Source organism: Neolamprologus multifasciatus, chromosome 16 (assembly GCF_963576455.1).
Source record: "Neolamprologus multifasciatus chromosome 16, fNeoMul1.2, whole genome shotgun sequence".
NCBI classification, from domain to species: Eukaryota; Metazoa; Chordata; class Actinopteri; order Cichliformes; family Cichlidae; genus Neolamprologus; species Neolamprologus multifasciatus.
In genome coordinates, this window is record NC_140454.1 from 25,372,651 (window position 1) to 25,385,479 (window position 12,829).

At 37.9% G+C, this 12,829-nt stretch overlaps 1 protein-coding gene across 3 annotated transcripts; it reads right to left on the bottom strand.

Annotated features, from left to right (window-relative positions):
- Positions 1-202: 202 nt before the first annotated feature.
- On the bottom strand, positions 203-10,924 carry gmppaa (GDP-mannose pyrophosphorylase Aa). 3 transcript variants are annotated; one of them, XM_085135416.1, is made up of 13 exons: positions 10,763-10,921; positions 8,613-8,710; positions 8,287-8,390; positions 7,810-8,002; positions 7,578-7,637; positions 7,361-7,491; positions 7,200-7,214; positions 3,946-4,080; positions 3,518-3,615; positions 3,380-3,426; positions 3,076-3,168; positions 1,163-1,331; positions 203-805 (listed from the first exon to the last, which is right to left on the bottom strand). In XM_085135416.1, exons 1-13 carry the CDS (start codon positions 10,800-10,802, stop codon positions 705-707), a joined length of 1,284 nt encoding a protein of 427 aa, XP_084991542.1. In that variant the 5' UTR covers positions 10,803-10,921; the 3' UTR covers positions 203-704. The 3 variants fall into 3 exon arrangements, with proteins under 3 accessions (XP_084991542.1, XP_084991543.1, XP_084991545.1); XM_085135417.1 differs by lacking the exon at positions 7,200-7,214; XM_085135419.1 differs by lacking the exons at positions 203-805; positions 1,163-1,331 and adding an exon at positions 1,338-2,799 and having other exon boundaries at positions 10,763-10,924.
- Positions 10,925-12,829: the final 1,905 nt, after the last annotated feature.

Genomic DNA, 12,829 nt, shown 5'->3' on the forward strand with positions numbered 1-12,829 from the left:
TCTTCAGTGATTGCACAATTTAAGTATCTCGTGTTGCTGGGAGAAGCACCTCACTCCCACAAAATTCACATTTCCAAAGGCAACATTGCTTGATTGCAATGTAAATCTCAAGTCTGCTGATTTATTTTGATGGCAGACAATTCTTTAGACTAACAATGAAGCTGCTAAAAGGTTTTAATCATCGCTGCAGAAAAATAATCACTTCTTAAAATTAACCACAGTTGGTAGCCAGTGATTTTTATTTTCCAATAATTTCCCATCTCATGTTGAAGTAACAGTTCACGTTTGTCAAGGATGCCCTTGAGAAACAGAATATGTGTTATCTATAAACTCTTTTTTTTATTATGTCATTTTTACATCATATTAAATCCAACTACATACATTACATTAGTGTCTGCGGTAATTTTACAGTTCGGTAAATTTGATAAGTAAAAACAATATAAAACCTCTGGCATGACGGAACCTTTCAAGGTGAATCAACATGCATGATTAGCCTCTCTCTAATGTTGCTGACACTCAATGTTGCATAAAGGCTCGAGGACAAATATATATAAAAAAAATCTATCTTTCAAAACTATGAAATGAATCTTCCATATATTCATTTCTGACATCTTATATACAGTAACTCAGAGACAGAGCCAGCAGTTGGGCAGCAGCATCCTTCATCAGTGACAATAAGTGGACAGAAGCGTGAGGAAGATTAACTAGAGAATAATTTGGTTTTTGAAGCCGCGGTTGAGGTCTTTATGTGGGAGGACAATTGAGTTCAGTATAATCACCTCAGAGGGAATCGTCACGTTACAACCTGAGGAGACAAAGCAAGGCAGTATTAAGTCTCTGCAAAGGACAAAGACAGTTTATTGCTGGTCTGACTCTCACATCACTCCCTAACATTATTTGTGTAGCTCTTTTTAGCCACAGTTTACTGAAATGTAAAAACAACTGTGACAATTAGAGAATTTTAATTTGCATACCACCTCATTCAAAGTGCCTTACCTGTGATTTACAAGCTTATTCACAAATATCTTAAATAACTATTCAAATGCATGCAGGAACTGGGCCTTAGGTATTGGTTTCTTTCCAATAACTTTTCATTTCTCAGAACAATATACCGAACACAATACTTGAACAGATATATAATTTCAAGTCGGAGCAGGCTTACCTAGAATTGTAATTGAGGGCGTGAGTTTTCCTTCTCTGAAGAGTGTCTCGCTGTCGATCTTTGCATAGGGATCATTTGGATTTGGGTCACTTGGGGTTCCCTCTACTCTTGCCCACTTGCCAATGGTACTATCCCATCCCACAATGCTGTTCAAAACACAGCAGTGATCCTTGTGGAAGGGGGGGAAAGGAAGTTAGTGAAAAATTGGGAAGCCTTCAGCAGGTAATTGTTGTGTTTCAAGTCTCCACATCTGCTTTAATACAGGTGTTCCAAATTCTGGGATGAGATGGGGGATATGATGTCACGTATTCCAAGGATACCTGACCATAGTGTGTAACAATCAATTCAGTGATTCTATTGGCTCTCAGAGATAATAATAGAGGGTGGAATATGCTCTTTTTCTTTTCCTATGTGGTCCCCATCTTACACTTGATTATTTTGCAGAACCCTTGGCTATAGGTCATTAGTCCCTGGAAACCCTGAAACTCCACTTTAAGCATCACTCCTCCATTAGAGATTGTTCAAACATGAAGAGAAGTAAAAAGCAGTGAGTATTTCAACAGGTAGTGATGATTTGTAAGTATTGCTTACATTACAAATTGTTCTTCTAGGCAATGCGCAATGAAAACAATAAGTCACCAGCACTATAAATTCATTTTAGGCTGCCAGTCATCGCTGGAGGTGTGGGATTCAATTATTCCGGCCTCAAAATCGTTAAAAATGACATCTTTGTGTGAGGTGCATGCGACAATATTTCTAGTCTGACAGATGAGTAAAGATAAATTTCAGAGAGGTCACAGCTGAAGTGCGGATAAAATTACTAATAAAATGTAAAGCTGATCACTTCAGATAAATTCACTTCCATGTCAATTAGTTTGATGTTTAGTATAATGCCAAGGAAGACATGATGTCTGATGAAGTGAAGCAAGTTGAGCAGGGAATTGGAAATTACACTGCTCAACGCTTTTAAATCAGAGCATCAAGTCAGTTAAACTTCTGGAATATTGATCTGGTCAGTTAAGTAGCAGAGAGGGTTGTTAATCAGTTTCAGGTGCTTTTGTCTTAATGAAATTAACAACAGGTGCACTAGAAAAGAAGCAGTGATGAAACAACATCCTTACTTCCTATTTTTTCACTGTAGTTTTGTATTCAGGTATGGTCAGTGTCACCACTGGTAGCATGAGGTGATACCTGGACCCTACAGGGGTTGCATAGGTAGTCCAACTCCCCCAGGAAGTCACATCAAGACATGCAATTACTAAAAGGTTTGCTTTGTCTATGAGCAGGGCCTCAAGAGCATGGAGGAGATAGACAGTTACTCTAGGAGAGCTGAACAGGGTCGTAGAAGCTTCCTAATCCATCAGCAACACCGGCATCTGCTCCTTTGTGCAATGAGGAGAAGGTGCACAACAATGAATGGCCTCATGTGGCAGTTTGTATGCAGGCAGTTCCTAAAGAATGAAGGAGGTCATACCACCGACTGGCCCCCATGATCGCCCAACCTAAATCCAATCATGTTTCGGTCCATTCGATGCCGCATGGAACCTCAGACTGTCCCAGAGCTCAGTGATGCTGAGGTCCAGATGTGGGAGGATATCCCCCTGGACACCATCTGCCTCATCATCAGGAACATGCGCCTGTATTGCCAGACATGCATACAAGCACGCGGGGCCACATAAACTACTGAGTACCATTTTGAGTTGCTGCAATGAAATTTCAGCAAAATAGACTGTCACGTCATTTTTTCCACTTCTGACTTTCAGGTGTCTTTGAATACAACCCTCTGTAAGGTGATCACTTTCAATTCCAACCTGTCATCCTTTCATTCCTAACACATTACCCAGTCCATATCAGTATCGATATCAAGCATGATTTTTTTTCTAACAGTGTACTTTATATTCAGAGGCAGTCACCTGTAAATTTGCACCATGGAGGATGATAGATTCTCGAACTCTGACACCAGAGCCAATAGTCACTCCAGTGCCGATGGAAACATTGGGACCCAACTGCAAAGAGAAAATAAATTACTGCATGAGATAATATCTGTACCATTTCAACTAGTAACCCCAAATTAACTTATCAGACCATCTAAAAGCACATCCTTCTCTTTTTTAGAGTTGAATACAGTACAAAATTTTTAATATGAGGCTCTGCTGTTAACAAGACATGACATTTCTATTTAAAGCATATTGCAATACAACAAAGGAAAACCCTTACCACAGCTGTGGGATCAATATTAGCTGTAGGATGAATATAGACATTACCTGGAGAACGGAAAAGAAAGCAAGTCTAAATAGATTAGTTTGTTTCATTATGAGGAAGAAAAAAAAGATACAGGAAGTTAATAAATTGTACCAGTTATTTTGGGGCTTCCCTCCTTATTTGACGCCAGTCTTTCAGGATGAGTTGTGTGATACTGGTTGAGGTACAATCGACTGGCATAAATTGCAGACCTGAGGGGGAAAAAAAGTCAAAGAAATAAAATAAAGAAACAAGTATAAATCAAGAGTCTCTTCATTTAAGGTGGTAATTTTTTTGTACATTTTTGTACAGCTTATAGCGTAATCACACTGCACAAAGACTGCCTTGGTGAGTCTACATGGACTGTATAAACAACTATAAAAACTTACTCTCTGTGTCAAAAGAAATAAGTTGTACTTCAACAAGGTTTGGAACAAATATGTATGCAAGTCCAGTGTCTCCCATATTCTTTGACATTCAGGGTTGCAGTATCAAATTTATGCTATCTTGAATGCGACACCATTTATGACACATTCACTCACCCTGCAGATTTAATCTGGCTCCAGAAGCTGAGGGTTTTATATACGTAGAGTTTTCCCTGTCCTGCCAGGGCAGTGAAAATGTCCTGCTCCAGCCTGATGGCCTCAGCTCGGTGCCAGCCGTTGGTTGGCTCCTCTCTGCCAGAAATAGATCATCAGTCGCACAGAGTTACAAATCCCATTTTTTAAAATATTGTGCACAAAGCTTGAGGCTGGAATTAAATTCAAGACAGAATCGGCATAAACTACCCTAAACTGAACGAAACTTTATTTTCGAGTGTCAGCTGAAACCGTATATTTTCTGAATTTTGAAAAACATGAGGTGACAAGTTTTCCAGAATTCATAACCTAAAGCTGTGGCCAAGCCTTGCCTGCTCACCAAGATGAAAACTGATGACTTGCATGCCAATGTTGCAGCGTAGACCAAGCACACCTATTTAGAACCAGGGTTGGTCGTTAATGATCAGGTTCAGCTTTCTCTCCAAACATCAAATAAACAATTCACATATACAAAATGTGAAGTTTATCACGTTCCCTTTTCTTGCCAAAGGTGAATAAAGAAATGTGAATTACATCCCGTTTTCCCCTATCACTCCTCCCGTTCTTGAGTAGCTATTGAGATTCTTCAAATATTTAGTGTACAAAAAACACACCAAAAAACAACAACAACCCAGCAGTTCCCATTACCTCTAAAGTCTCTTAAGAAAACATGAATTTATTGCCCTACTATCCAGCCTGCGGAGTCAAATGAGAACACTGAGTTAAAATGCATCACTGTTATCTTTGATGGTGTCAGTGCTGGGCTGAAACCAAAGCTGATTACCTAGTTGTGATCCAAAACTTAAGTAGAAGAGACTATGTGTTCCATATTAATCAGGGTCTCTGGCATAGTGTATTGTGAGAGCCCTGAGATGAAACAGAGTGTTAAATATTGATGAAAAGAATATTTTAAAGGATTGCACCCATAATCGAAGTTTTACTAAGAAGGAGGGGGTGTGGTTAGAGGCGAAGCGGTCCCCGAGAGACTGCAGTAAAAGCCTTCTTATTTCTATCAAGTATCTCTGATGTGTTCAACAATTTTGCTGATTCAGTGCCCAGCTTGATTTAAGTGCTATTGATGTTAGCAGGTGAATTATGCAAAGCGCGGTTTGACCTGTTGTAATATATTTCAAGTGTCCTTGGTGTGGTATTTGTTAGGTCAGCTACTGTACCGTGAAAACAAACTGAAAAAGTATCAAAGATTGTATTTTTAAAAAACATATATTGATCTCATGTTTTATTGTAGCTTCTGTGAAATAGCAGGGTACACTCAGTCCACATGCATATTATTATATTTTTTTTAAAAAGCAAGTCCTCTCGTGAAGCGAGGAGCAAAGCAAGACATCTGTATCAGTTTGACATGAAGCTTCACTATCTCGACTATAGTTTTTTTTTCTAGCTTATTCAGCAGAAACTATAGAGACAACTAAATGTGTTGAGCCTCTTTAAAAAAAAAACCCCAGACCATTTCAAAATGCAGTTCCTCAGAAGAGCAGGTTACAATAGCGTAGATGTTTCTTTAAACCTACGCATATGGATGTGAATTGCATTTTGTCTATACTCTATAAATTTGCAACTACTCCTGGAAAAGGTAAGAGGACTGAATAACCATTCTTATTAAATATGAACATTATCCTCCATTACAGATGCTTTATGTAGTGCTCTACACTAGAGGGGTTAGCGATGTTTCATAAAAGCAGGCAATGGGACCTCCTGATCTGAAGCTAGTTAAACTTCTTTAATCTCTAGGACATACTGAAGTCAGCAGCAGCAAAATCTTGGCTCCTGTTAATCTTGCTCTTGCCAAGAGCTTCAGTTTACTGTGTTTACTGGTTCGTTCACTGCCTGCTAGTCCTTCAACATGACTGACTAGAGGTCAAAGACAGTATGAAAAAATATGGGCAGAACAGAAGCTAGATGAATTTACTATCCTATCTAGAGGTGAAATGTGGTATTACACAGGCCAGACTAAAAGCCTATTTATACCTGCTCTTGTCACCATCCTGAAAAGCGACATCACAACTGCCGGCCTGAGTCATTTCAGTTTTTTGTGCCCCTTTTGACTTTTTGTAACTCGACATGGGTGGCACAGTTGGATTGAAGACACCAGTGTTCGATCAGTGATATATCAGAATATATCAGGTGCTCAGGGATTCCCAGATTATACAAGGGGAGATGCTGCAAAAGGCTCAAAAGATAAGACTTTATGAAGAAAACTTTGTGTTGCTTTTTTTTTTCTGGTTTCAATTTCTTCTACTCTTATAGCAGTGCTGATGCAGAGGGTTTTATCTGAGTGGTGACACGCATATTTCAGCAGAAGAATGCAGCAAGTCTGGCATGCGCTCAGTGTCAGTATAAAGGCTCGTTTATACTTCGCTGCAGACACCGACATGGACAGCAGGAGATCTGACAGCTGAGTAGTGATTCCTGTTATACCTCTTTGAAGCCTGCAGCGCATGAGTAGTTGGCGTACTATAATGTAAAATCTCCGTGGATGACTTGGCATGGTCGTGAACAACAGGCAGACACACAGAAGGCCGCACAGACCCATCGCGCTCACTGTCTAATGACAAAATCTGCACTACTTTGACCTGAGCATGCCCTAGCAGACTTGCAGAAGTGGAAAGTATAATCAAGTATACTCAAGGTGGGAATGGCGCTGTGGTGATGTTACAGTTGTCATGTGACAAAACGACTGCAACAACGATAAGCAGACGATAAGCTGGTTGGCATTCTAAAATTACTAGATATCTTTCAAATACAATGCAGAGACATCTTTGACGTAACATTATAGCTGTTGATACTTTTAGTTAATTTTCAACATCTTGAGCTGTTTCACAAAGCATAATCTTATTTATTTCTTATAATAGTCCAGCTAGGACGTCATTAGTAAAACCTGGGTACACCAACAGAACAATGGTAAACTGAGTTTAAATTATGGCTTGTGTACAGACTGAAAAGTACTAGGTGACATTTTTTCACCTAGAAATCCAAAGAGTTGTTTTACCAGTTTCCAGCCTTTGTGTTAAGCTAAACAAAACTGAACTGAATGTAAACAGTGCTCAAAATGTCAGACCATGAAATCTAAGAAACAAAAAAATATTGTTTCCATGTCACTGTGCACAGAAAAGTGATACAAGTAGCATTCACAAGGAATTCTCACCCCATACACTAAGTGCTCTAAAACCACACCATGCAACCTAATCATACCCACTTACCCATCATAGGGATATCTGATGATTGTATGAAGAGACAGAAAACATGGCAGGGAGGAGAAAGGAAGGAAAAAAGACAAATGAAGAGAAACAAAGAAATGGAGTAAATGGTATTCGCACACATTCCCACGCGCATACCAACAAGTGGGAGAGCTACAACTCACAATAACATGTCCTGCTGGTTCTTCTGGAAGACTGCGCCAATATGTTGGAAGATGTCTGGGTTAAAGAGGTATATACCACAGTTGATGATGTCACTCACAAATGTGCTTGGCTTTTCCACATAATGCAAGACCTACATATCAAAAAAGAAAGATTAATCATAATTTTAAGTTTCAGCAGTACAGAGTAACTGTCTAGGAAGACCAAATGGTTAAATACCTCGTTCGATTCTTCGTTTTCCACAATACAGCCATAATTCATGGATTGCTTTCTGTTTGCCTAATTAGAGAAAATGTCAATATAATTTAGCATAATCTCAAATTCTATAAAGAGAAAAGATCTAATATAACCATTTTAATTGTAGTCAAAAAGTCAAAGAAAAACCAACCAAGTAAATCTAGTTTTACTTTCACTACAGTTCATGTTCCAGAAACTAATTATAACGTTTTACCGTTGTCCCAAGGATAACAAAGCTGTTTGGTTCTCCGTGTTCTTTCTGAAAGCTGAGCATCTCTGTAAGAGGAAATGCTGAACAAACATCAGCATTCAGTACAAAGAAAGCCTCTGGACTGCCAGAGACAATCTGATCTCTGAAGTGATAGATGCCCCCTCCAGTGCCCAGGGCTGCATACTCCTGCAAGTACCTGTGGTGAAGAGTTAAGAAGAGTGAAATATCTACAGGTATTCAGCAATGGGCATACACAATGGCAAGTAAAGCATTACATTTGCCACAAAAAAGAATAACTAAAGACAAACACAATCAAAATGGTGTTCTGGTTTGTGTCGTATACAAAATGTATTTATAAATCTTGACACTGAACTATCACATCTTCCTAATTCTCACAAGCTCGTGTCGCTGCTATCGATATACCTAGGAAATGTAAACATTTTTCTATAAAAAAGCAAAGCCAACAGCTCCACTGTTTACCTGACTGAAATTTTGAACTCCTGCTGTGCATTTAACAGAAATCTATTCAGTTCTTCATTTGGCTGATAAAAACCAATGAGCAAAATCTCCTTCATGTTTGGAACCTATATATATAAAAAAAGAAAACAAAAAGGATCAGCATTAGAGTGATTGTGGGTGATGTCTGTCACAAAACACAAGCCAAGAAACTCCCAACACCAACTACTAATGAGGCGACAGTTGCTTTAGTATTTTAAGAATTACTAAGCTCTTACAAAAAAGAAAAAACAAACAAGAGCCAACATTTCAAAACTAGTGACAATCCAATACTTTAAAATGAAACTTACCTTGGCACATGCTTCAATGTGGTGCTGAAGCATGGGAACACCAGCTACTGGAAACAGGGGTTTGGGCACTTCAAATGACAGTGGCCTGAATCTTGTGCCTGAAAAACAGTGTTTGAATATTTTAAGAAAAATAATAATAACAACTTTATTTGTATAGCACTTTTCAAAACAAAGGATTACACGTGCTTAACAGTTCAAATTAAACTCACACATAGCAGATAGGTATACAAGTTAACATTAAGACAAACAGACACAATCAACCACATGATTAGACATTTATTCAAACATACACACAATTTTACTATAGTTGAAAATAAAGAGGAAAAGATTAAGGGAAAGGTAACCTTTAAAAATTAGTTTTTAGCTAATTTTAGAGTCATAGAGTCAGCAAACCTGATTGACTGAGGAAGGCAGTTGCACAGTTTAGGCAAAACAACCTCAAAAGCGCAGTCACCTCTAGTTTTAAAGTCAGAGTGGCAGACAGGTTTTCTAACTCCTAAGGTGCAACTAGACATTCTAGATGACTGAATGGCAGGTTTAATTTTTGTACCAGTTCTGAGGTGAATTAAAAAAGACAAACAAGTGTCTTTTGAGATGCAAGCATTCACTGAGGTAGGAGGGGCTCTTGAGGTTGTTGGGCTTGACAGAAAAGTACAATTATGTGTCATCTGCATAAAAAATGATAGGAGAATCCATTTAAACTATTAAGCAGATGTAACGTATATAAAGAAAACAGAAATTGTCCAAGAACTGAGCCCTGAGGGGTTCAGAGGTGGACATACATTGACTAATATGAATTCTAAGGTATCTGTTTAATAAGTATGAAGAAAACCATTTGAAAGCAGTACCAGTGATGCCAGCCTGTTTTGTAGTCTATTAATAAGAGTAGCATGAACAAAGGCTGCAGATAAGTCAATCAAGACTAAAATAGAATGTTCACCCTTCTCTTAGTGCATAAGAATATCATTGGCAATCTCCAATAAAGCTGTTTCAGTGCTGTGGTTTTGTTGGTAACCCGACTGGAATTTATTTAACTTATTTTAAGATGTTCTTCCTTCAACAATCTGAAGACACTAACGAGCAAGAACTTCCTCAAGGCTTTTAGAAATAAACAGGAGTTTGGAAATTGGCTTGTAATTATATAAAACAGTGGGATCTAAGGATATTTTTTCAGCAGAGGAAAGACACTCGCTATTTTAATGCCACTGTTATAATATAATTATAATCTCGGGGTCTCACTTGTGTCATCACTATATAACAAGGAGTTTATGCATGAGAAGATCTGCATTTACTAATCTGCCTACAGTTCTGAGTGCTTGGGTTGGTAGTCTATTCTTTACATCACTTCCACCTTCACCATGCTCTCACACTCAATTCTGTCATCATCAGTCTGTTCTTGCCTGCCTTCTGTGAGCTTCTGTTCTGTGTGCTTTACATGTCAGTCCTCTTCTATAATTTTGTCTTTCAATCTTTCTTGATTTATTTTTTTTTATGTATTATTTTATTTATTTTATTATTTGTTTTGGGCTGTTCCTCCAAAGCATGCCATCTTCTGTTTTGTAAATGGAAAGGTCTGAGCAAATCATATCATGAGGGTTCAGTCGTTAAAAAGATAAGAATACAAAGCAGATACAGTAAAGTATTGTATCTGCTGTAAGTATGTAGTACTGTATGTAAGTATGTAGCTGGTTTCTCCTAAGTATAAAATAAAAGACAGGCGATCTTGCCGAGCTATAGAGCCTTTCATTACACATCCGTTAACTTTATTATTTAATCTTTACTATTTATTTTTTTTAATAGAATAAGTAATCTAAAATACTTTTCTATAAATAACTGTCACGCTTGCTGAGAGGGAATGACATTAATGCATCAGTAGTGGAAGGCAAGCTAATGTTTTGGGGGGTTTTCAAAAAAATCTGTGCTCAGGTTGGACTATAGTTTACAAGACGTGGTGATAAAATATTAGGGTATAAAAGCTATATGGGTAAGATTTTACTTCTTGTTCGTGGGACACGTTGTGACCAATGACTGTATTGGTTGTGACACGTCAGTGATAAAAACAACTTCAGCCAGCCTGTTAGCATTAGCAGCCTAGCCTTGCTTTAAACACACGTTAATGACTTTGAAAACACGCCAAGGAAAAGAGTTACCTTTCTGGGGACCTCCGATTAAAATGACCGCCTTCAACATCTTGACAGAAACGCTGTTTGGTGACACGCAAGACCTGGCTGGAAACTATCTGCAGCAGTAAGCAACAGCTGTGAGAGCATTTCCCGCACTCACTTCCTGATTGTGACGTTACGAGATTATCGTGAAATCACGGACCAGAGTGTTCGGAGTGAAACGGAGTCAAGCGCCTGAAAACTTTGGACTACAAATGCTCTTTTTGAAATCACCAGAATATGCCTTTGTATACGTGCGACAATATTTCAAGATTATGTTTAACTGCATCAATTATGATGTTATTAATTTATAGTATGCTAAATATTATAAATACTAAAAAATATATCATTTATAATACCACTGCAAACTCTTATATAAATTATATCCAGGCTCAGTAAACCTTGTGTACCTTATGTGTCTCCTATACATTAAACTAAACATCTGAACTTTTTTTTTCTTAAAACTCATTCGTTGTGCTTTAATATTGTTGCATTATTTGTTTGTTTATTTGTATATTTATTTTATGTAGCATACTTCTTCTAGGTGCTTCCTTTAGAGGTCATCACAGTGGATCTTCCTCCATCTCACTTTATGTCGAGCATTCAGTTTTATCACACCAAATCTCTGCATGTCCTTCAGTACATCCATGAACCTTTTCTATGGTCTTCCTTTTTTCCTCCTGCCTGGCAGCACAATTTAAAACACTCTTTGTCCAATATATATGCCCTGTCCCTCCTCTACGCATGTCCAAACCACTTCAGTCTTGTGTCTCTTAACTTTGTCTCCAGACCACTCAGCCCAAGCTGTTCATTTCTAATGTATTTCATTGTGGTCACTCCCAGTGAAAACATTGCATCTGTAAGTGTTCCACCTTCAGTTCCACCTCTTGTCAAACCAAACATGATAACATTTTTTTAAATTTTTTTTATATATACACCTAAGTTCTTTCGATCTAACTTTCACATTCCAACTTGGTATTCAGTATCTTGCCCATGGATACTTTGGCATGCAGACTGGATCAGCCACCCTTCAAGCAGCCACCCTTTGATCAAGTCATTGAACTACCAACCTCCCGATTAGTAGATAACATGTTCTACGTCCTGAGCTAAACCCCATACCACATTATACAAAATGTAGTCTTGAAAGACTTTGCAACTGTGTTGTGAAAACATTCTAAATAACCTTTTTTTAGTGAGAAAATAAGAGTATGAAGACCTGGGTCTGACATATCTTTGATTACTGCAGTAGATAGCCCAAGCATATCTAGACTAGACTAGACTAGCACAATATTAACTGATTATACTTAATCCTAAACCTGTAATGTGCTACAGTTTGCCACTACTCACTTGCACTGTATTATAGCTCTTGTTTTAGTTCTAATAAATCCAGTTCTACCTTTGTAAAAAACAAACAAACAAAAACAAACAGGATATAAAATCTGATTATTACAAAAAACAGGATTGTAATCCTACAGCTTGCTGTAATATTTTCTTACTGTTCATCTATTCCTTTTTTAGAACATCTCTTGCATCCACACAAAGTAGGTTATTCCCTTATTTCAGCTGAGGGAAGTTCTAGCAGTGGGGAAAATATCTCAGCTGTCAGTTTTGAATGCTTGCAAAGACAACACTTACACAGCTCTAATAGAAGAGTTTACTTTCATGCTTACTCATTAAAACATAACCTGAAGTAAAACAGTCTCCCATGTGGTAGTATTCATAACTCAAACATATGCAAATAAGGTGCGAGTCTGCATCAAACAAACAGAATAACATTTTAGTCAACAATCACCAAGGGACAAGGTGCTCTGGTACAGGCTTTTCTGGAGGAGCAACACAGAAATCTGAAGCGCTTTCAAACCCCCTCAAAAGTTTAAAGATTTATTTCTTTTTCATTTTGGCCCTCTGCACATAGACAGAAACTGCGTTATACTTCCTTTGTATAAAAAAAAGACACAAAGAAGGAAAACAAAATGTGCAAAAGAGGACTGTTTTCTCCACTGTATTGTCACACATTTTATGCTATCAAATGTTCTTATAAAATCCTAATCTAGT

Excerpts from the sequence above, each read along its gene's own strand:
- gmppaa (XM_085135416.1), bottom strand. The coding sequence starts at position 10,802 with ATGTTGAAGGCGGTCATTTTAATCGGAGGTCCCCAGAAAG. Across the intron at positions 7,638-7,809 it reads TTGTTATCCTTGGGACAACG|GCAAACAGAAAGCAATCCAT; the intron begins GTAAAACGTTAT and ends TTCTCTAATTAG. Across the intron at positions 3,169-3,379 it reads ATATTGATCCCACAGCTGTG|TTGGGTCCCAATGTTTCCAT; the intron begins GTAAGGGTTTTC and ends TTCTCTTTGCAG.